General features: G+C 37.3%; 3 protein-coding genes and 1 pseudogene across 3 annotated transcripts; 2 read left to right on the plus strand and 2 right to left on the minus strand.

Annotated features, from left to right (window-relative positions):
• Positions 1-42: 42 nt before the first annotated feature.
• Positions 43-768, plus strand: LOC116295859 (histone H2B.2 pseudogene; annotated as a pseudogene).
• Positions 769-1,285: 517 nt separating this feature from the next.
• On the minus strand, positions 1,286-3,135 carry LOC116295858 (testis-specific serine/threonine-protein kinase 3). Its single transcript, XM_031703814.2, has 3 exons — positions 2,840-3,135; positions 2,373-2,679; positions 1,286-1,753 (listed from the first exon to the last, which is right to left on the minus strand). Exons 1-3 carry the CDS (start codon positions 3,128-3,130, stop codon positions 1,425-1,427), a joined length of 927 nt encoding a protein of 308 aa, XP_031559674.1. The 5' UTR covers positions 3,131-3,135; the 3' UTR covers positions 1,286-1,424.
• Positions 3,136-3,707: 572 nt separating this feature from the next.
• On the plus strand, positions 3,708-15,296 carry LOC116295852 (serine/threonine-protein kinase 38-like). Its single transcript, XM_031703809.2, has 14 exons — positions 3,708-3,960; positions 4,172-4,223; positions 5,907-6,029; positions 6,453-6,536; positions 6,992-7,115; positions 8,943-9,097; positions 10,654-10,756; positions 11,205-11,269; positions 11,364-11,481; positions 11,968-12,000; positions 12,770-12,860; positions 13,235-13,324; positions 14,179-14,267; positions 14,686-15,296. Exons 1-14 carry the CDS (start codon positions 3,815-3,817, stop codon positions 14,802-14,804), a joined length of 1,392 nt encoding a protein of 463 aa, XP_031559669.1. The 5' UTR covers positions 3,708-3,814; the 3' UTR covers positions 14,805-15,296.
• Positions 15,297-16,388: 1,092 nt separating this feature from the next.
• LOC116295853 (glutamine amidotransferase-like class 1 domain-containing protein 1) lies at positions 16,389-21,032 on the minus strand. Its single transcript, XM_031703810.2, has 8 exons — positions 20,976-21,032; positions 20,685-20,761; positions 20,164-20,269; positions 19,573-19,680; positions 18,637-18,734; positions 18,455-18,548; positions 17,501-17,606; positions 16,389-17,287 (listed from the first exon to the last, which is right to left on the minus strand). Exons 1-8 carry the CDS (start codon positions 21,022-21,024, stop codon positions 17,263-17,265), a joined length of 663 nt encoding a protein of 220 aa, XP_031559670.1. The 5' UTR covers positions 21,025-21,032; the 3' UTR covers positions 16,389-17,262.
• Positions 21,033-21,249: the final 217 nt, after the last annotated feature.

Genomic DNA, 21,249 nt, shown 5'->3' on the forward strand with positions numbered 1-21,249 from the left:
CTTAACAGTATGTTTATGAATAACCTAAATTCAACCAATCACAGAAAGATCATTTCGATCCGCATACTAAGTAATCCATGCTCATAATGATATAAATACGATATACACCGAAGTTAACATCATATTCATAACTGAATTCGACAAATTCGAGAAATATGCCTCCAAAACCTGTTGTTGGAAAGAAAGGTGAAAAGAAAGCCGGCAAGAAGGCCGCTCTTGGTGACAAGAAGAAGAGAAGATCTAAGAGAAAGGAATCCTATGCCATCTACATCTACAAAGTCATGAAGCAGGTCCATCCTGACACTGGTATCTCCAGCAAGGCCATGAGCATCATGAACTCCTTTGTCAACGATGTCTTCGAACGCATCGCTGGTGAAGCTTCCCGCCTCGCTCACTACAACAAGAAATCCACCATCACATCTCGGGAAATCCAGACGGCTGTTCGTCTTCTTCTCCCTGGTGAGCTGGCCAAGCACGCAGTCAGTGAAGGCACCAAGGCTGTCACCAAGTACACCAGCAGCAAGTAAACAGTTCCAAACTGTTTACAACACAAAACAACGGCTCTTTTAGGAGCCACCACATAATAACAAAGATCATGGTCTTATGCAATGTCTTTCGCTTTCTTTAAATGCTTTGAAAAAGGCGCCATTTTGCCAAACACTATTAGGATACGCGAGTTTCCTTACTATAATCAGAAGAGTGTCTCATTTCTTATAGTTTTAATAAATTCCACTGCGGCAGTTTAGATTAAACTTTTTATGTGAGTAATTTGAATTTATATTTGTCAGGCGCTTACCTTCACAAAGTGCAGTTTCACCCGAATTTATACTGTGCCCGCGGGTCCTGTAATGTTGGTGTGCTTGGTCGAATTTGCTTGACTAAAACAATAGCCATGTTCATATACCACTCTATCGTCGTATGTAAAAGATGGCACTTTTTTCCATCTTGTGTGCCATATGGGCTCGGAATATATTGTGAGCGTTTGCAACGAACGAGGGACGTTTCACAGGTCTAACTTTGTGGCAATTTTTTGGCGGGAAAGATTAGCGATAGATCTTTAAGTCAGCAAAAAGATATAACTAGCTAAAAACTAGTGTGAGCTGCGTTGGTGTTTCTAATGAAAGAGTAATGATGAAAAGGTAAATTATACACCGTGAAAAGATGAAAAAACTTACTGACGTTTCGGACGCTAGTCCTTCGTCGGAGTAAAAGTAAGTCAGCAATTTAGTTTCCCGCCTAAATAGTCACAGTTACGGTTGCTTTGTGTCTTAACTTCTTTATTTGTGATACATTTTAAAACTTTATGCAGTATAGATATAAATGATTTCATAATACTCCTTAAACTAAGAATGCTTTTCATATGTCCAAATGCCTGCTCTATTCCTTGAACCTTTCACAGCACTGATGAAGAACTGAGTTTATGATTAATCACTACTTGATTGACTAGATTGAATCCTGGATTTGCTAGACTGCATTCTTGATCCTGGTGTAGATGCTCCTGCAACCCATTTATGACTCTCTATTTCAGGTATGCTAATTCTAAACTGATGGTCTGTTGCCATCATTTTCTGAATGAGGTCTTTACATTCATCAGAGATGTACTGCTTTGGTTTTATAAACTCGACTCCATTTTTTATTTGTTTTTTAAGGGTGCTCATGTTTGTGTCATCAAAAGGCATTCGTCCTGTTACCATGGTGTATAGAATGACACCTAAACTCCAGATGTCTGCTTTCTCTCCATTGTACTCTATACCTGTTTTGCAGAGTATTATTATATAGTTAGTGTTGAAGACATGTCTTGGGACCTAGTGTGCCCCGTGACTCTGTTCCCATAAATGTTATGAGCAAGCATATTGGGGGAAGCCGAAGGAAGGGATATGTTGGGGGTGAACCCCAATACAGGAAAATAGAAAATTCCCACATTATTATATTGCTCGACTCATGACAAATATCAAGTTTAAGTTGCACTTGATAAAATACAGTAATTTTTATATATGAACATGCAAAAGCTTGGATACATTGTTAGACTATCTGGTCAGTCAAGCCAATTTATGAAAGGTCTATTTTCAGTCTGCAGCAGGCTGGTGGAGGAGATGAGTTGGAGTGTCAGTATTTGAAGCAGGATCTGTTAACTAGCCCATCTTTGTAAATGGATGCTCTGTGCTTGCTTATTAACCATTTGTATGTGACGCCAAATGAGCCCAATTTGAAAGCAAATACAAAAGAATTTCAATCTTCTGAGAATTGTTATGCACTCCAAATTGAGCTGCATGCATTCCAAGGTAGTGCTTCATAGTCTGGGCTACCTGTGCTTTGATTTTCCACAGGTAACCCAAGCGATTCCCATAAAACAGACGGAAAGGGAAGCATACCTTGAAGTATCTCCAGCGCAGCGTAAGCGGCTGACCCACAAAACGTCTTACAGAGTTCATTTTGAGGATTGAACTTAGAAAATCCAAAATCTGTCAGTTTAACATTATGACATTTATCGAGTAAAACATTTTCGCATTTCAAATCTCGATGAACGACGCCTTGTTTATGGCAAAACTTTACTGCTTCTAGGAGTTGTTTGAAGAGCTTTTTGGCTTTCCACTCTCTAACACAGCCATTTTTCTTTATGTATTCTAATAAGTCTCCCTTTTCTGCAAGCTCCATGACGACATATACTTTTTCTCCAACCTGCAAAAGAAAAAAAGAAGAAGAAGAAAAAAAAAAAAAAAAAAAAAAAAAAAGAGAAAGAAATAGAAAAAACAAGAAAGTAAAAAGAAAAGAAATTAGGATAAATACGTATGTACTGAAACGGCAAAATTCTAATAGGCTTATGTTATCATTATTCTACCTCAAAAACTTGCAGAACTTCAATAATATTTTTGTGACGCAAGGTCTGAATAACGACCATCTCCCGAGGCAGAAACTTATTAATAAAATCTTTTGGAGCTCGTTTCCTATCAATAATTTTGACAGCAACGTGTTGCTTAGTGTCGTTGGAGTAAGCGCACTTCACTTTGGCATATGTTCCTTCTCCCAGATTTGAGTCGCTCAATAAATGGTACCCCCTCTCGTTCAAAATGCGAGCGTCGTCCGATAACTTGGACATCATTCTTGTAAATAGCCTTTTCACGGCTCGCATTTGATGGTATTGTGGTACCACAATGTTGATAACATTTCTATTCATTTCAATTCATTTTGAGTCAATTTGTCAAATTATTTTGGAAGTGAAATTAGCCATTATGACGTCATACAAGGGTTCTTGGCGTGAACTTCCGTGACGTCATAGAAACGGATGTCATGACAACGGGCTCGATTGGAGATGACAGCTTTTATTAAAAATACGAAAATGCAAAATTTAGTATTTTTTCATTTTCAACATCCAATACTCTCATCAATTGAGATATTAGATTACATATATTTTTAGCGTCTATAGATTGGAGATATTTATCGCATTTTGAGCAGTTTAATAAATCGCTTTATTTGGTTGAAAACTTTGATCTAAAATAACTAATCAACGATTAAGAAAAAGCAATAATTTGCCGTTTTTTCATTGAAAACAATTTTCCCAGAAACTTTAAATGGCGTCGAACCATCTCCTCTAGCAACCAATCATATTACTCGTTATATTTCATCTAACAACAATGTTGATATCATCATCATCCAATCAAAATCCTTGTATTACAGGAATATTAACCAGGCTCTTGGTCCGTGTTCTTATATCCAAGAAGAAATGTTTGCAGGAAACATGTTGGACGAAGAAGGGGAATAATTCCATCATTTTGGGGCCAAATCTTAGCGGTTTTTCCTTCGATTTCTTTCTATAATGGCTGGGACTGCCACAGCATCGGGGTCCAATGGTACTCCTTGCTCGTACTCGAACCACACGTTCGAGAAAGTCGCCAAAGCTAAGGCCACTTTGGAAAGTTATTATGCTAGTCTAGTTTCCCAGCATCACGAACGAATAACTAGGTGGGTCAGATTTCTGCTGCTAAAATCTTTCAAATACGATGTTTTAGTTTACTTAGGAGGTTCAAAGGTTGGGGAAGACTGTGGCATTGGAACAGCTCCTGCCGTTTGAGATATAATGAACTTTTACGTTGTCAAATACCTACTTCTCCAACTAAGCCCGACTCTCGTTGCAGTTTATGTAATCTACTTCCACTTCTTCTCTTGATCTTAGGCGAAAAAAGCTCGAAGAATTGATGGAAAGTCAATCCTTAACTGAAGAAGAGGTGAGAAAATAATGTACTATTATCCTGTCAATGGAAAATCATATTTGTACAACTGTAAAACGGGAAATAAAAGCAGAAATAACAGCAACCGTAATTCAAAATTCATTCAGTGAGACTGCAGTTTCTCGCGAGATCTTCAGTATTAATTTATTCAACAATTTATAAAACAAATGTTATCAGTTAAAAACTTTAAAAGCAAAGAAGGCGGTGAGTGCCAGTTATAGCTCTCGAGTCTGAAGACTTTTATTCACTCAACAACTTGCTGTCAAGATTGGATTTCTCCGGCTGTTTGTTTTAATTTTTTTCTGTCGAAAATTTCAGATTTGAGACATGATAAGTTTGTCGGAGTTCATTCATTTTAATACATGTCAATAACTTGAAGATTTAACGTTCTAACTCAAAATCTTGATAGCAAAATATGTATTTTGAACTTTTACACAAGGTTTTCTATGTTTATTTTGTGGGGAAAATCTTTTTGAAATTCTGTAATCTACATTTTTTCTTGTGCGTGACTTCATTTTTAACATGTTTAAAAAATGTCTGTTTGCGTGATTAGATTTCAAAACATGAACATTAAAGATGTTCAAATTATCATTAGTATCTCTTGTTGTTATTTGTCTATCGTTTTCAGTATGCATTGTTTGTGATCAAACTTTGATGTCTGTTTATTTTATGGAACCTTCGTTTATAAACAAACTTGTAAATCAGCAAAAAAATATGTATAACTTACAATCATAATACAATCATATGATCTTGAAATAAAATAAAATGAGTTTAGTCAGTGGATCGTTCTGGACAGTTAATTTTTCTGTCTTCCATAAAGCAGATTATCGATTTATAATTTAAGTGATCTCTAGCTTAACTATGAAACTTATGAAATGATTCAAACTTATATTATTAGAAAGTTTTTCGCCCAAGTTTTATTATATAGTTTATACTAATATTATTCCAGCATTGAATTTATTTACGCAAAAAGAAAGACGGTTGCAGGATATAAAAACACTTCACACTCAAGGATGGTGTCTGCTCCGTTCAATAATATAGCACACTTTTCGACCAATCAGCATGCACCTACTTTTCTAACTATATGGTAATTAGCAAAACAATTAGGCGTCTTGTCAATGACTCTGTGCGATATCTAATACTCCCTTTGCTAGGAAGTCCAATCAGTTTGTGCAACAAAATTCAGTAGCAACTTTATATTGATTTTGAAGTATATTTATCAAGATTTAGAGTATTGAATTATTAGGGATCTTATCCCTCAATAGAAGCTTTGCACAATCATGTGCAGGCACCCATAATACACTTGGACTGCCTGTGGTTGGGTGGCAGAACAATAAAATCCCTTTGCTCTCGGAAATTGAATTATTTCTCATGTAAAACAATTGTGTTGTTCCTGACATCCAACATGGCTGCCGTCATTTGATGGTGCAAAACCTCTATATATAGATCATATATTATTTTCACCATCACCATCATCATCATCATTATAATTTTTATTATTACTACTACCACTAAATATTAATACTATTATTATTTATTGTTGTTTATGATGATATTATTATTATTTCACCCTGTGAAAGCATGATCTGATCTATCTACTATTTTTACATATGAGGTGAAATCTTGTACTGTACTTTTAAAATATATGACCTTTATTGATTTCAACTGTTCTGAGTTCAGAAAGAAGAAAAGAGGAACAAACATGCACAAAAAGAGACAGAGTTCCTAAGGTTGAAGAGGTCAAGAATAGGAAAAGAAGACTTTGAATCTTTAAAGATTATTGGACGAGGTGCCTTTGGAGAAGTAAGTTAAACTATCATCGGTCTATCTTACATTGGGGTAAGGGGGTTGGATTACTAAATCAGAGTCATAAAAGCTGGAATAGGACTAGAAAGAACATAGCGTGTTAATTTGTTCCAATAAGCCTGAAGCGAGATGACATTTGACCCCTGACTCTATACCATAATAGTTTTTAAAATTCTTTCATATCAAAATTTTTGATTCCTTAGAGAATACAGGAAGAATAGTCATAATTAAAGAACAAAAGCAGTGTGAAAAGGATTATGGTCTAGAGACAGGGGTAAAACGTCATCTCGCTTCAGGCTTATTTAATCTTAACCATTTTGCCTTAGATCAGTGCAGGATATAAGCATATTGCACGCTGAAGTCTCTTCTTCGATAGTTTTTGCCATCCTTACTGAGTATAATTTTTTCAATGCTTTCAAGGTACGGTTGGTTCAGAAGAAGGACACTGGTCATGTTTATGCCATGAAGATGCTAAGAAAAGCTGATGTTCTAGAAAAAGAACAGGTATTTTCAAATAAAATGATAGGATTATTCATAACATACCCTAATCTGACCCTCTTCACCTTGGAAATTCCAATTCCCCTCAATGGGGGGAAGTATAGATCTATGAGTCCTCAGACCCTCCCAAATACTCTTAAATAGACCCCTTGCATATGTGACGTCAAAGTAGATAAATATTGGAAGACAAAACAAAAAGATTTCAATCTCCTGAGAAACCTGAAAAGTATTGTTATGTCCTCCAAATTGAGCTGCAATCCGATGTGCTGCGAGGGGTCTATTCCAAGCCCATTCCATGTGGGAAGTGCCCTCCTCCTACCGAGCTCCCCACCTCTTTGAAGTTACAAGCCATATACATATGTATGTCCATATGTGTGCCCTCATGTACCCTCGGACCCCACTCCATGGATGTATACATTCTTGTTGCTTCAAACTACAGTTGTATTTTTTGTGTTGATTAGGTTGCACATACCAGAGCAGAGAGAGATTTTCTTGCGGAGGCTGAGAATCAATGGGTGGTTAAGATGTATTACTCCTTCCAGGATAGTCAGTTACTTTATTTAGTCATGGAATTTTTACCTGGAGGTGAGTTCATCATGTTATGTAGAATGGAAATATATGGAGAAAAAAAATTGATGGGTGGGTGGGTAACTAAATGATGGATGGATGGATGGATGGATGGGTGGGATAGATGGATGGATGGGTGGGATGGATGGATGGATGGGTGGGATGGATGGATGGATGGATTTATGGATGGATGGAAGGATGGATGGATGGGTGGGTGGGTGGATGTATGGATGAATGGATGTATGGATGGGTAGTCTCCCCCACAGCCGCTTTCAGTGTCGTCACGCAACGCTTTCTCCCCTGAGTAGCGGCTGCTTACCTGAGAACAACATTCCTTTCCTATGAATTAACCAATCACAGCTTAGTTCTCGAAAACCAGGAACCATTCGCGCCATATGGAAAACAATGCGTCGTTAGAGGAAGTATTCGAGAAGATGCTATAAGAAAGATTTTACAAGAAAAACAAGATTTCTTTGAAGATCTGCCTACTGGATATGGGAAATCGCTCAAAGGAATAAAATATTGGCGCTCTTAAGCATAGCCCAGTAATTTCTTTCGAGACAAGCTCGAGGACTTTTTGAATAACAGGAGTTCGAAGTTCTTGACATTTCATATAAACTGCTAATGCGACGTTAGAAGGTTGGACATAAGATAACGATTTAGCTAACGATTTGTGTTCACTTTTCGCAACTTTTCTAACAGTGTGAACAAAACAAAACAACTTTTCTAACAGTATCAAATTGAGCTATTCCTCGCAGTATACGTGAAGTAAATACCAGAACTGTGAGCGTTACCCAGAAGTTTACAATGAATACCCGTGGAAGTCAACGGTGTGACAGTGTCAGATTTAAAAGGGTTTCTTTAAAAGTTATCTAGCCTTTTCGCGATTTCCTTTAGCTTTACACTGCATTCGTTGTTTGAAATAAGTGATCTGCGCGGCTCATCTTCTTCGTTTATTAAAAATACTGTCAGACTTTATATTCAAATTCAATCTCTTAAATCTTGAGTCGTCTCGTTTAACTTCCATGAGTCCAAATTATGCTTTTTTAAAAAGTTTTCCAGTTTCTTTTTGCTTTTAAAATTTTGGTACGAGCTCGATCGCAAGTACTAATTCGAATTCACTATCGGCCGTTAAAACAATGTCGATAGCTAAACTTATAAAAATATAAATCTTTTCTTTCTTTATGAACAAAGAAAACACTTAGTTACGTTTCCAATAATTTTTTGGGGGGGCCGGGGAAGGCATTAAACATTTAACAAGAACGAATTCAATTTTAATTTCCCAAAGATTTTTTCCAACTTCCACTCAATGTGTCTTAGAATTATTTCTCTCGCGAATGTTTACAAGTTGTCAAATTCGAAATGTTTTGATTGGTTCTTGAAACACAATGACACTTATCTGATTGGTTGAACAAAAACAATAGGAAAGGAATGTTGTTCTCGGGTAAGCAGCCACTACTCAAGGGAGAAAGCGTTGTGTGATGACACTGAAAGCGGCTGTGGGGGAGACTAATGGATGGATGGATGGATGGGTGGGTTTATGGATGGATGGATGGAAGGATGGATGGATGGATGGGTGGGTGGATGGATGGATGGGTGGGTGGATGGAAGGATGGATGGGTGGGTGGGTGGGTGGATGGATGGATTACCTGAAAGTGTCGGATGGATGAATGAATGAACAGTTGGATGGATTGATCAATGGCTAGATGGATAACTGCATATTTTGAATATGAATGAATTCTTCAAAAACAACATGTCTTGTAAATCCACTTCAATGTTTCTGAACATTCGGACTTCAGGCAAATCAACCAGAAAGTCATCATATAATTTCAATATATTTCCCAGGTGATCTGATGACATTGTTGATGAAACGGGACACATTCACAGAAGATGAGACACGGTTCTACATAGCCGAGGCATTGAATGCAATTGATTCCATTCACCAACTACAATTTATTCACAGAGATATTAAACCAGACAATTTACTGCTGGATAGTAAAGTAAGTATAGCCATCTTGACGTTTTGTGGCACAATATAATTAACATGTTTCCTGTGGTTTTTGATATTTTGCAAACTCGTTAGTTGCCAGCTGATGCTGAAATTTTATTTTGGCTGCCGCAGCCAAGAATATAAGAGGAACCGAGTGGTTAGTTTTGATTGACAAAAACAAATTTCACAATACAGGGGCCGATCCAGGATTTTGTTCAGGGAGGGGTGCTGCACACAATGTTAACCTAGGGAGGGGTGCACCCCTTAGAATCAAAGGAAAAAAAACAAAATAAGTTATCCTCGAAGTAGGAGCACAAAGTGTAACCAGGGAGGGTGCGCACGCCCTGCACGCCTCCCCTGGATCCTACGCTGCAAAAAGTCGTTAAAATGTCAGAGTTCGCAGAACATCGAAAACCACAGTAAAGTTCATGGAGGAAAACCAGAGAACCTTGAGAAAAACCCTCAAATCAAGAAAGATACCTAAAAAACTCTAGTACTCACATGCCATGCAAAATCTGAGAAATGAACACGAGATACCCCCGGGGGGTACTCTGCCAGAATTTGGGTAGGGGTGTTCCGCTGGGACTCTGAAAGGGGTACCATGTTTATGACAAAAAAACTCAAATTTGTAGACCCTGTTTATGACAAAAGATATAATTTATCGTACTGAGTTCCTGTTTCAATTATCATGTCATCTCGCGTATCGTTTTTTTACCAGTTTCGGTCAATACGAAAGTAGAAACCCTGATAATGACAGGAAGCTCAGGAAGAACTTGGAACTTGAGTAAAATTGCGCACCCTGTTTATGACAAGAAGCTCGAAAAACCATACCCTGTTCAGCGGATATTCCCCGTATAGTTCACATATGGGAGTACCCCCCCCCCCCCCCCCCCCCCCCCCCCCCCGCGGGGAGATACCACCCTTGATTTGGGAAATCAAACCTTGTAGTTTTGAGAGTAAACAGACCCAACCCTGTCTACATCGATAAAACCCTAAAACTGACAGGGTTCAGTTGTACGAATAGTGGATAGAGCTATCTGATGATTAAATCCTTATCTAGTGGATAAAGTGATGCTGATTATCCAATAAATTTATCCAGTGGATTAGATTTATCAGTATGATAGCGCTATATATCAACCAGAGCCTGGTTGCACGAAGGCTGGATAGCGCTATCCGAGGAATAAATCTCATTCAGTGGATAAATTTATTGGATAACAGCTTCAACTTTACGTTCAATGGATAAGGATTTATCCTCCGGATAGCACTATCCAGGCTTGGTACAACCAGGCCCAGGGGCGGCCCCAGGAATTTTAGAAGGGGGGTGACTATTACAAAGGTTTTACCAAGAATTCGAGGAAAAGAGGGTGACTGTTACTAACGATATACTGAGAAATTTGAGCAAAAGGGGGGGGGGGGGGTGACTAGTCACCTATATTACCACCCCTGGATCTGCTACTGATTAACCTTTGTACAACGGGGCCTAAAATGATTAACTTGTACAAAAGGTAACAGGCTAGTCATCATGTTGTAAGTATATTATTTTGATGGTTATTGTTTTTGCGGTAGGGTCACATCAAGCTGGCTGACTTTGGTTTATGTACAGGCCTGAAAAAGGCTCACAGAACAGAATTCTATCGAGAAATTAGTCCATCTGATATTAAAGATTTTGGTAAGCATATATATTTTATTTATTTTATGGTATGTGATAGTTGATTATGGTCATCATAACCACTATCATAATCATCTACATCACCATTGCAGTCATTCATTACCACCATCATTCATCTTCATCATTATTATCACCGTCCGTCATCATCAGCACAGTCAGCATCATCATTACCATCACCATGCATCATCATCACAACCATTATCATCATCATCACAAGATCTGACCTCATCATCATACTTCATCACAGTCACCATCATCATTACAATCATCATCGTTATCATTACCATCACCATCATCATCACCACCATTATCATCTGACTTCATCATCACACTTCGTCACATTCATCATCATCATTGACAGCAGCACCATATTATCATTTGAATCATTCTTAATAATCATAATAGATCATTTAATATTTCATTAATGCAAGAATCTTTCTTTTTCCAGCTAATGGAGACCCATTAGATTCAAAGAGACGTGCTGCGACATGGAAGAGAAATAGACGACAACTTGTAAGTCAGCATTATTATCATATCACCTTAAAAGTTAATCAAACCACCGATTAGTTTAATTGATTAATATACATGCATGTAACTTTTATCCAAGGCTTACTCAACTGTAGGCACTCCAGATTACATTGCGCCAGAAGTTTTTGTTCAGACTGGCTACACGAAAAGTTGTGATTTCTGGTCGTTAGGAGTCATCATGTATGAGATGTTAATAGGTAAGTCAAATCTAGATTTCACTCACAACACATTATTCACCAGAGTAGAGTTTGTTGGTTCTCTCCATTTGATAAGCCTAGAGATTGTTCCAGGGTTCAATCAACTATCTGTGAGTTAGCCATGCCCTGACTTAGATCAGCCTAGAGGTTGTTTCAGGGCTTGATCTGTGAGTTAGCCATGCCCTGACTTAGATCAGCCCAGGGGTTGTTTCAGGGTTTGATTTGTGAGTTAGCCAGGCTTGACTTAGATCAGCCCAGGGGTTGTTTCAGGGTTCTATCTGTGAGTAAGCCATGTCCGACTTAGATCAGCCCAAAGGCTGTTCCAGGGTTTGATCTGTGAGTTAGCCATGCTGTGACTTAGGTTAGCCCAGAGGTTATTTCTGAGGGATCGATAGCTAGCATTAAAATTTTTTTGAAGGTTTTTACCCAAAGGACAAGCTTGTTAATTTTTCACATTTAATTTATAATTATTGTCCTTTCTTTCAGGTTATCCTCCATTTTGTTCAGAAAGTCCACAAGGTACAGTATGCAAACATTATAATATTGTAGGTTGCCATAAAGCAAGAAAAATGATAATAATATAATATTAATTATGTCTCAAGACTTGCAAGTAATATATACAGTATGAGTGGCCGTGTTGTATCAGATATACAAACTCGAAGCGTAGCATAGAGTTTGTATATCGGATACAACTTGGACACGAATACTGTATATTACTTTCAAATGTCTAGGTTAGTTCCTTTGTGTTTCACTAAAATTTTCAAAATTAAAGTGAATCTGGCCAAGAAAATCCAAGTTAAAGTTTATGCAAATGAACAAGATTCTGTATCAGATTCACAATCTCACGATCATGATTTCTGTTGTGTTTTCCTCTTGAATTATTAATGAGTTTGATAAATCTTAAAACAGATTTGGATAAAACATAATGTTACAATTATGAAGAAAAATAATAATCTATTGAACTGTACTATAAATATTCTAATATTAGAGTCTATTCATAATTATTCGTCCCTAATACTGATACACTTTGGAATAAAACTGTTTTGAAAATGATTGATTCTACATTTAAATAAGTCGTGGGTTGTGTGAACCATAATTGTGAAACCTTGTTTCGAGAAGAAGATCTCTTATTTCGTTGTCCCCTTGACAATGAATGTTCATATAAAAGGATCTACTGTGGTTCTCTCTTCTTTGGTGAAGGAAGTGTGGTGAAGTTGGTCAAGTTCAGTGAAGTAGAAGATTTTGTTAATGGCTTGTACTAACAAGTTTTATTTTTATTTCATTTCAGAGACATACAAAAAAATTATAAATTGGAGAGAAACACTCATTTTTCCTCCAGAAATGCCCATCTCAAAACATGCACAGGACTTTATTCAAAGGTAGTGATTGCAATAATGCGTAGTTGGACACATGGATTACTGTGAAATATGTAGGAGAAATGCTGGAAAATGGGAAATGAAAGAAAGAAGAGGAAAATGAGTTGAATGAGTGATTGAGAATATAAAACTATATATATATTGGCATAAATTTAAAAGAATTTTTGAAAAGAGTGAAAAGAATATGAAAAAAGTTAAATGGAAGAAATGGGAAAACATGAATTTTCTTTGGAGAAAATAAGTGGTTGAATGGATATGGTTACATCACTCTTTTTGTTAGAAAACCCGGCTTGTGTAAATTGTCTGTTAGTTATTTAAGAACATTTTTTTGTATGACTTGGAGAAATACATTACTGACTTATAGCACTCACATCTAGGTTATGCTGCGATGAAGAGCAAAGACTAAACAATATAGATGAAATCAAAGCGCATCCGTTCTTCAAGGGAATCGACTGGGTGAACTTGAGGTAGGTTAGCACATATTTTAAATATGTCAATGATGCATCACAATTTGAGGATTTTTCTCCAGGTTCTCAGGTTTTCCTCCCTACTCAAAATTTAAGATCCGAAATTCCAATTTGATCTGTGATTTAGCCATGCCCTGACTTAGGTCAGCCTGGAAGTTGTTTCAGGGTTCAATCTGTGAGTTAGCCACCCGGGAGGGGGGGGGGGGGGGTACTCTACCAGAATTTGGGTAGGGGTGTTCCGCTGCGATTCTGAAAGGGGTACTCTGTTTATGACAAAAAAAACTCAAATTTGTAGACCCTGTTTATGACAAAAATTAGATAAATTATTGCGCTGAGTTAATTTCCTGTTTCAATTATCATGTCATCTTGCATACTGTTTTTTTACTGAATACAATAACCAGTTTTGGTCAATACGAAAGTAGAAAACCTGAATATGACAGTAAACTCAGGAAGAACTTGGAACTTAAACAGGTAGCCCCACCCACATCCATCAATCACTTAATGTCACAAGTCTAATTTATGATCAAGGACATATAAATTATGCATATGAATGTCTGCAAATATCTCTGAATAACTGTAGTTTATCTGTGGATACCATAATTGTACAACTTTTCCAGTTTGTGAAATCTCTCACAAATTTCCTGTAGAGAGCACTGATAGTCTGAAGGGGGGGGGGGGGGGGGGGGGCTAAAGTGTAACACATGCTGCCCCTTGCTCTGGAGAATCGAGCAATCACTCCCTGGCATTATCAAAGTAAAAAATTAAATTTACCTTTTGAATCTACTTTACGATGGGTCTACCACAGGCAGCCCAGGTAACGTAACCTTTGACACTATTGATGTTGTGTTTACCAGGGACAGACCAGCCCCCATACCAATACAAGTCAAATCTATAGATGACACTTCAAATTTTGACGAGTTCCCAGAATCTGAATTTGAATCATGTAAGTAGTTGTGTTGGCAACATTAACTAATCCAATGAGGGGGAGGGGAGGGGAGGGGAGGTCTATCAGACAAGAACTGACAATTATGAAATCCCTAGAAATTCTAGATCATCTTGACTTTATCGAACCCCTTAAAGGATAAGTATGAGCCCCTTACGAGATAGAAGCTGTTTTTTTGGTCCGTCAAACTATGTAGCTATACGAGTGGTGATAACTAGTAGAGTACTAGAGTGGACTGTGTCGGTGTTTCTGAATAAAATAATAAAATGATAAATTGAATAACAATAAATTGAAACAGACGTTTCAGACATTAGTCCTTCATCAGAGTAAGTGTAGCTATACTCTTTCTTTTCATTGCCAATTTGACCCCTCACCCCTATACATGTGTATCATACTAATATTTTAAAATATTTTATAGATTGGCTTAGCAATTCAAAGGACAAGGATACCAATAACAAGGACTGGGTGTTTCTAAACTACACTTTTAAGAGGTTTGAAGGCTTAACTCAAAGAGGGTCAAGACTCCCCACTTTGTAATAATTATAATGAAATTAATATTTGTTAAATTTAAAAAATTGTACAGGGTTGTTTACTAGGTCTAATAATCACAAGTTTGTTGTGCTTGAGATTATCAATCATTTTGAAATAAATTCCTTTAAAAAAATTTTTTTAGTGTAAGGGTTTTGGCTGAAAAATCGATTTCACTAAAAAAGTTGTAACACTTATTATTAGTGAAACCTTACATAAAGTGTCCGTTTGCCAGGGATGGATTCAAAGGTGTGAATAAACACTTTTTTCAAATGTTACTTCAATGATAAAGATGAGAAAATTATGAACCCTCTTTCTGAAGTCCTGGCATTAGCCAGCTGCATGCAGCGGAACGTTTCTTAGTTCGGCTTCATGCAGGCTAGGCATTAACAGGCCTGCACATGCAATGAAAAAGTACAAGCTCAATTTGACGGCCGATCAAAGAAAAATTATGTGTTTTCTCTTTTACTTTAAATTCCACTTGCATCAAGTGGGGGGGGGGGGGGGAGCACAACACACTTGTGATAGTCAGCTTAATTAAGACACTACTTTTCAAGTTAAAATGCACGTTAAGATTATTCCAAAAAGAATTTATGCACACTCTTTCTTAATCTAAAGAATCTGGTTTTGTAGATTGAAACTGGTTGGAGTTTTGATACTTTTCTGTGAATTTTGAGGGTTTTCACTGACAATAAATTCACCATCTGAAAGGACAATCAATCATAATTTATACCCAATTCAATTTCAAAATGCTGGATTTCCCCTGTGAGTGACTCGGGTTTAAACTGCGTAGTTCCAGAAATATCAGACTTTAATTGTTAAATTCACAATAATCATATTTTGTATCACATTCATCGACAAGATAATAATAGTTTTTCATTATCACCACTACCTGTCATGTTATATGAGATTTGAAAAGAATCTCTGTGTTATTATGTATTCGACCCTAAATTTCAGACCTCATGCCGTTCCCTTAAAGGCCTGTTTTCACTAGTGTTGGAGTAGGAGCCAAAAGCAGCTTATGAAAAGTGAAAACAGTCACTAGTGTGTTGGATTCTGACTTAGGAGTCACTAGTGTGTTGGATTCTGACTCGAAAGGATTGCTTTTGCTTAATTAGCTAGTGCTGAAGCTATAAGGGAAGTTCAGGTGGAGAAGCAGTCAGAGCGTTCCATTCTCACTTATGCGACCATGTGAGTCGAGTTGATTGCTGTGAGTTCTCCGAGTTCTCTCCTGTGATTTGAGGGCTAATTTCCCCCCTCTGCAAAAATCAATTACAAAATTTGAATTTGAATCCAGTGGAAGAAGAGTCGGTCTATGGATTCCTTTGTTGATTCCCATTTATTCTATTTTCATTGCGCTTATGACTGGTTCAACTTTCAATTTCTGCTTCTGATTTGACACAAGTGAAAACCAGCCTGAAGAATAAGATTCTTTGTTTAAGTCACGTTTATATTTGGTGTACCTTTTCAAGTATTAAACAAAGAAACTATACTCAAGGTAATGAAGTGTGGTCTGAGATGGAAAAAAATAACATTTTTTGACATATAAGTGGAATGCAGTAGCTGAGCACTGTTATAACTAATGACAAGTGATTTTGAAAACATCTACATTTATTAATAATGCAAAACACAAATGAGGAAAATCATAATTTTTGTACATTTCAATGTTCATGGTTAGTATTACATATTAATGATAATAATAATTATAATTTAAGAGGTATATTTGGGGAAATGTAAAGGGCCATTTACATGATACCGGAATGACTTTCATTCCGGAACGAGTTCATCCCGCTTGCCATATATTTCTTTGTATTTGTTTACATGATACCGGAGCTATATTTCATTGCAGAACGAGTCATTCTGGAATGAGTCATCCCTGGATTCATTCCAGAACGAAACACTCATTCCGGAACGATATTTCATACCTGTATTATGTAAACATGGAACGAACACTCATTCCAGAATGAAACTGCTTCAGGGAGAATGAAATGAATAACGCATGCCTATCAGACATTTCAATGCGATCGTAGCTTGAACTCGTCATGTGGATTTTTCTCATGTAAACGCTGGTATGAAATTTCATTCTCATTCTGGAGTGAACTCACTCCAGTATCATGGAAATGGGCTCTAAGCTATAGTTTGCATGGAAATAATTCAGGATTGGTAAATGATCCTAGTTTTATTTTGGTTTAAGTGAAGACTAAGTAACCTACAGTACCAACAACCTGATACCCTACCAACATTTTACTTAAACCCTACTGACAACCTAGGGTGTTGGTAGGTTGTCAGTAGGGTGTTGGTACTGACAACCTACCAAAACCCTACTGACAACCCAACACCACCCTACTGACAACCTACCAACACCCTACTGACAACCTACTGACAACCTACTAACTTAATGTTTGGAAAAAATAAAATTTTGTTATAAACTAATGATGCTAATCTTTCTATTCATTTAATACTTTTATCAGCTTTTTGTGGTTTTTCCTTGCCTGAAAAGAAAAAAAAAACAATGACACATTTTTCAGTGTAAAGGGTTGTGGGAATGAAATCTGGCCTAGATAGTGCATTCTGGTCTAGATTGGGTACAAAGAACACCATATAAGGCATGCTGAAGAAAACGTTTTTTGTGCCCAAGCTAGACCACAATGTGCTGCTCTAGCCGAGTCTCAGTAAGGGTGTGCTTGCACTGAAGATGTATTTACCTGGCATAAAGGATAAGATTTTGTACAGCAGGGAGAGTTGATTGGTCGTTTTGTCCAGTAATTAGATGTCTGTCAATTACCACATGGACACAGTTTGGTTCACTTGCTGAAAGGTAAATATAAATAAATATATCCACCGATAAATTACTGAGATTACCGGGGATCAAACTTTTGCCTTGATTGATAGGTAAAAAAAAGCGTGAGGTGTGGCTGACTTCTCACTTATGATGTGAGCATAGGTAACCCAAAACAAGGTGGAGTGGTCAAAGGAAGGGGCCAGCTTCCACGTAAACACAAAGCTATTAAGTCAGTCCAGAACGATTATAGCTATTCAAATTGGTCATGATATTTCGATTTTGTGTATACCAGCTACCAGCGAAGTGGTAAACGCGGCATGCAAAATACACAAGTGGACGAAATGACCAGTCCTAAGCATTGTTGGAGCTCGAAAGAATGAAGCAAACGTGGCAGTAAAGTGAAATTGTTTTTATTCTTTCTTTCCATATTTCTGCTTCTTGTAGTCACATTATATTCTATCTCAGTCAAAAGAAAACAGAAAAATATGTAAAAGCTAGGTTACAGCAGCCTGGAAATGAGGGCCCGCGGCAAAACAGCTAAATGTGCTGTGATTGGCTGATACGAAATTCACCGCTCAGCTGGAATGGGTCTTCAAAGAATATCCAAAAAGATCAAGCGATGATTTGATTAAAATATAGATCTAACACGACCTTCTCCCATAATGCCTCAGTGGCCGAGCGGTCAAGATCTCGTCTAGCAAACGAGAGGTCAGTGGTTCGAGTCCCGCGAGAACCCAACTGAGGCAGATTTCTTAGTCTGCTTATATACTCGATGTAGCATACCCTTAACATATAGATCAATAGCGAGTGACAAAAACACATTTCATAATATTCAAGCAGTTCAAAGAGCAGCATGAATCCTGTATGAACTACTCACCACTATATGTACCACTGTTGTCCTTAATGCTATCCTCTAATATAATTGGTAATCCAGGGAATTCCTGAGTTTGACACAACTCTAGGACTGATGGCTGTTAAAAAAATATCTGATTTTAGTAATGCAGTTATTCTCTGTGGCACTTTTCTGAATAAAATTGAGAAGGAGGTTTGATTACTTACTGCAGTCATGCTGTAGTTCTTGAAACTCCAGCTTTTTCCATTATCTTTTTTGGCTGACAACAGACCTCCAACACCGTGACCTATGGCACATATTGGCTCTGAAATAATACGTAAATCAGGTAATCAGGATGGCGATTTTGACATTGACAGTAGTAGTTGGATGAGTTTGAGAAAGGTGGTAATGATGATGGTTACTTTACTGGTTATCATGATATGGTATTAATGGTAGCTATGGTGATGGTGATGACGATGAGATGATGAGATGATGATGGTGATGATGATATGGTGATGATGATGAGATGAAGATAATGACATGATGGTGATGACGATGATGATGACATGATGGTGATGATGAGATGACAATGACATGATGGTGATGATGAGATGACAATGACATGATGGTGATGACATGATGATGGTGATGATGACATGATGATAATGAAATGGTGATGATGATAATGATATGGTGATGACGACATGCTAGTAATGATACTGTCATGACTAGTGATGATATCATCATGGTGATGATAATTATGATGGTGATGCTGACATGACTAATGATTATGACATGATGATGGTGATGATGATGATGATCATTACATGCTAGCAATGATGCTGACACGAGTAGTGATAATGATGACATCATGGTAGCAATGATGATGACAATAGCAATTTTGATGACATCAGGATGGTGATGATAACTTGAGATGATTCGGATGATGACATGATAGTAATGCAGACATGATAACATGATGATGGTGTTAATAATGACATGCTAGCAATGATGCTGTCATGATTAGTGATGATGATAACATCAGGATGGTGATGATGATGACATCAGGATGGTGGTAATGACATACTAGTAATGATGCCAACATGATTAGAGATAGATGGCAGGATGGTGATGATGATGATGATGTTGATGCCACTACATACTTTTCTCCTGTATGAAGACATTCAATAGTTTTGCTAGTTCCTCGTCATTGACCAAATCGTGCAGGGCACCAGGTGCATTAGGGATGAGAATTGCAGAGTACCTGAAAGCTGCATGATCAGCAGCAAAAAGGGAATGAGTTGCAAAACTAAAACATGATGCCGATGGTGGTGATAATAGTGCTTGTTTTACTAGGGAAGCACTTGATACAGGTAGCTGGCCAGTGGAATTTTAAAATACAGGGTTATTATGTTGAAATCTCCCAGCTTTCATTTACTAGCAAAATGCCACCAAATAGAAAATGTTCTCAAATAATTACTTAAAAACCAAAAAGTCAAAAAGTCTTTTGTTTTTTTCTTTATCCTCTCTCTCTAATGTTAACAAAAATGAATTCACAATAACTTGCCTTGATTAGCCTTTGCTACTTGAAGGTTATGTGTTTATTGTAAATAATATCGAAAACCTTTTTGAATAAAGGTCAAGTCAAAGTTAACAAATCCATGGTTCTTTTTTCATATTCAAATTAGGATTTAGAAGTCGATTTTTGTCAAAAATGATGTTGACAATGGGTGTTTTAAGTGTCTAATACATACCATCAACATTTTCAAGTTTTCCTGGAACTGAGAAAGGCTTGGATCTGAACTCATTCAGCCACTTTCTACTGTTCTCATCAGTCTGCACGTATTCCACCTGAAGCCCCTGTCAGACAAACATGCACAGGACAGTCATACAACATAATTCATACAAATGCAATTATTGTTTGTTAGTTTCAGAAATACCACTACTGCCCCTACCCCTTGGGGGATGGATCGGCATTGGAATATTGTAGAAGGCCAGAAAATATTCATACCTCTCCCATGGGAGAGCGAGGGTTGGAATTTCCAAGGTGCAGGGAGGTTCTGAGGAGGGTATTATATATTGTTTAGTTACAGAAAATATCCATACCTCCCCATGTAGGGGGATAGGAATTTCCAAGGGGTGGGGAAGATCTAAGGAAGGTATATTGTGTAGTTACAGCTCCTGGTCATGGGAGAGATGGAATCATCCACCTTCATCTGTGGAGCAGGAAACAATTAGTTAAAACAAGAATTTTGTTTTAAAAATTTCAACTCACTTTTGGGGTGGCTATCTGTACGTTGAATACTGAATGAGTTAGAGTGAATGCAGGAATGAATGACTGAGCAGAAACCCCTACGAAGAAAACAAACGACATTGCATATAAATTAGACCAAAAATGAATGACAGAACGACGAAGAAATTGTCAGAGACAACAAAGTTCAAGAAGACTGAAAAGAAAGACGATAAAATGTCGAAAAAGGAACAATAAAAAGACGAGGACAATCAATAGTCGATAATGTATAATTTTAGCACGATGAAAGAAAAGGAAAGGCAATGTAGTCTTTACCTTGGGGAGAAGAACTGCAGACAATCAAACAGTTTGGCTTACCCGCCATCTTGGACTTCCTCAAAAACCAGCTGAGTGTTACTGGGGAGGGGAGGGTCAGAGCAATATTTTAGAAAAATACAAAAGTGGGATAAAAAAATCCTAAATTAACATTTTCATTATTCCCCTTATGGATTTTTTGATTTTTAATAAGAATCATTCTTATTTTCTGTGTTATTTTGATTGCTTTTGCATTTAAATCGATTACTTACCCCTCCCTTGAGACTAAATGTTG

The sequence above is a fragment of the Actinia tenebrosa genome, unplaced genomic scaffold, assembly GCF_029948245.1.
Source record: "Actinia tenebrosa isolate PJP-AT-01 unplaced genomic scaffold, QUT_ActTen_1.0 PGA_scaffold10__47_contigs__length_13832649, whole genome shotgun sequence".
Taxonomy (NCBI): domain Eukaryota; kingdom Metazoa; phylum Cnidaria; class Anthozoa; order Actiniaria; family Actiniidae; genus Actinia; species Actinia tenebrosa.

Coding starts and splice junctions, on each gene's coding strand:
- LOC116295858 (XM_031703814.2), bottom strand. CDS start 3,130: ATGCGAGCCGTGAAAAGGCTATTTACAAGAATGATGTCCAAGTTATCG. Junction 2,680..2,839: donor AAGTTCTGCAAGTTTTTGAG/GTAGAATAATGA, acceptor TTTCTTTTGCAG/GTTGGAGAAAAAGTATATGT. Junction 1,754..2,372: donor TGCGCTGGAGATACTTCAAG/GTATGCTTCCCT, acceptor TCTGCAAAACAG/GTATAGAGTACAATGGAGAG.
- LOC116295852 (XM_031703809.2), top strand. CDS start 3,815: ATGGCTGGGACTGCCACAGCATCGGGGTCCAATGGTACTCCTTGCTCG. Junction 4,224..5,906: donor AATCCTTAACTGAAGAAGAG/GTGAGAAAATAA, acceptor TTCTGAGTTCAG/AAAGAAGAAAAGAGGAACAA. Junction 14,268..14,685: donor AGAATCTGAATTTGAATCAT/GTAAGTAGTTGT, acceptor AATATTTTATAG/ATTGGCTTAGCAATTCAAAG.
- LOC116295853 (XM_031703810.2), bottom strand. CDS start 21,024: ATGGCGGGTAAGCCAAACTGTTTGATTGTCTGCAGTTCTTCTCCCCAA. Junction 18,549..18,636: donor AGAACTACAGCATGACTGCA/GTAAGTAATCAA, acceptor TTTTTTTAACAG/CCATCAGTCCTAGAGTTGTG. Junction 17,607..18,454: donor CAACAGTGGTACATATAGTG/GTGAGTAGTTCA, acceptor TTTACCTTTCAG/CAAGTGAACCAAACTGTGTC.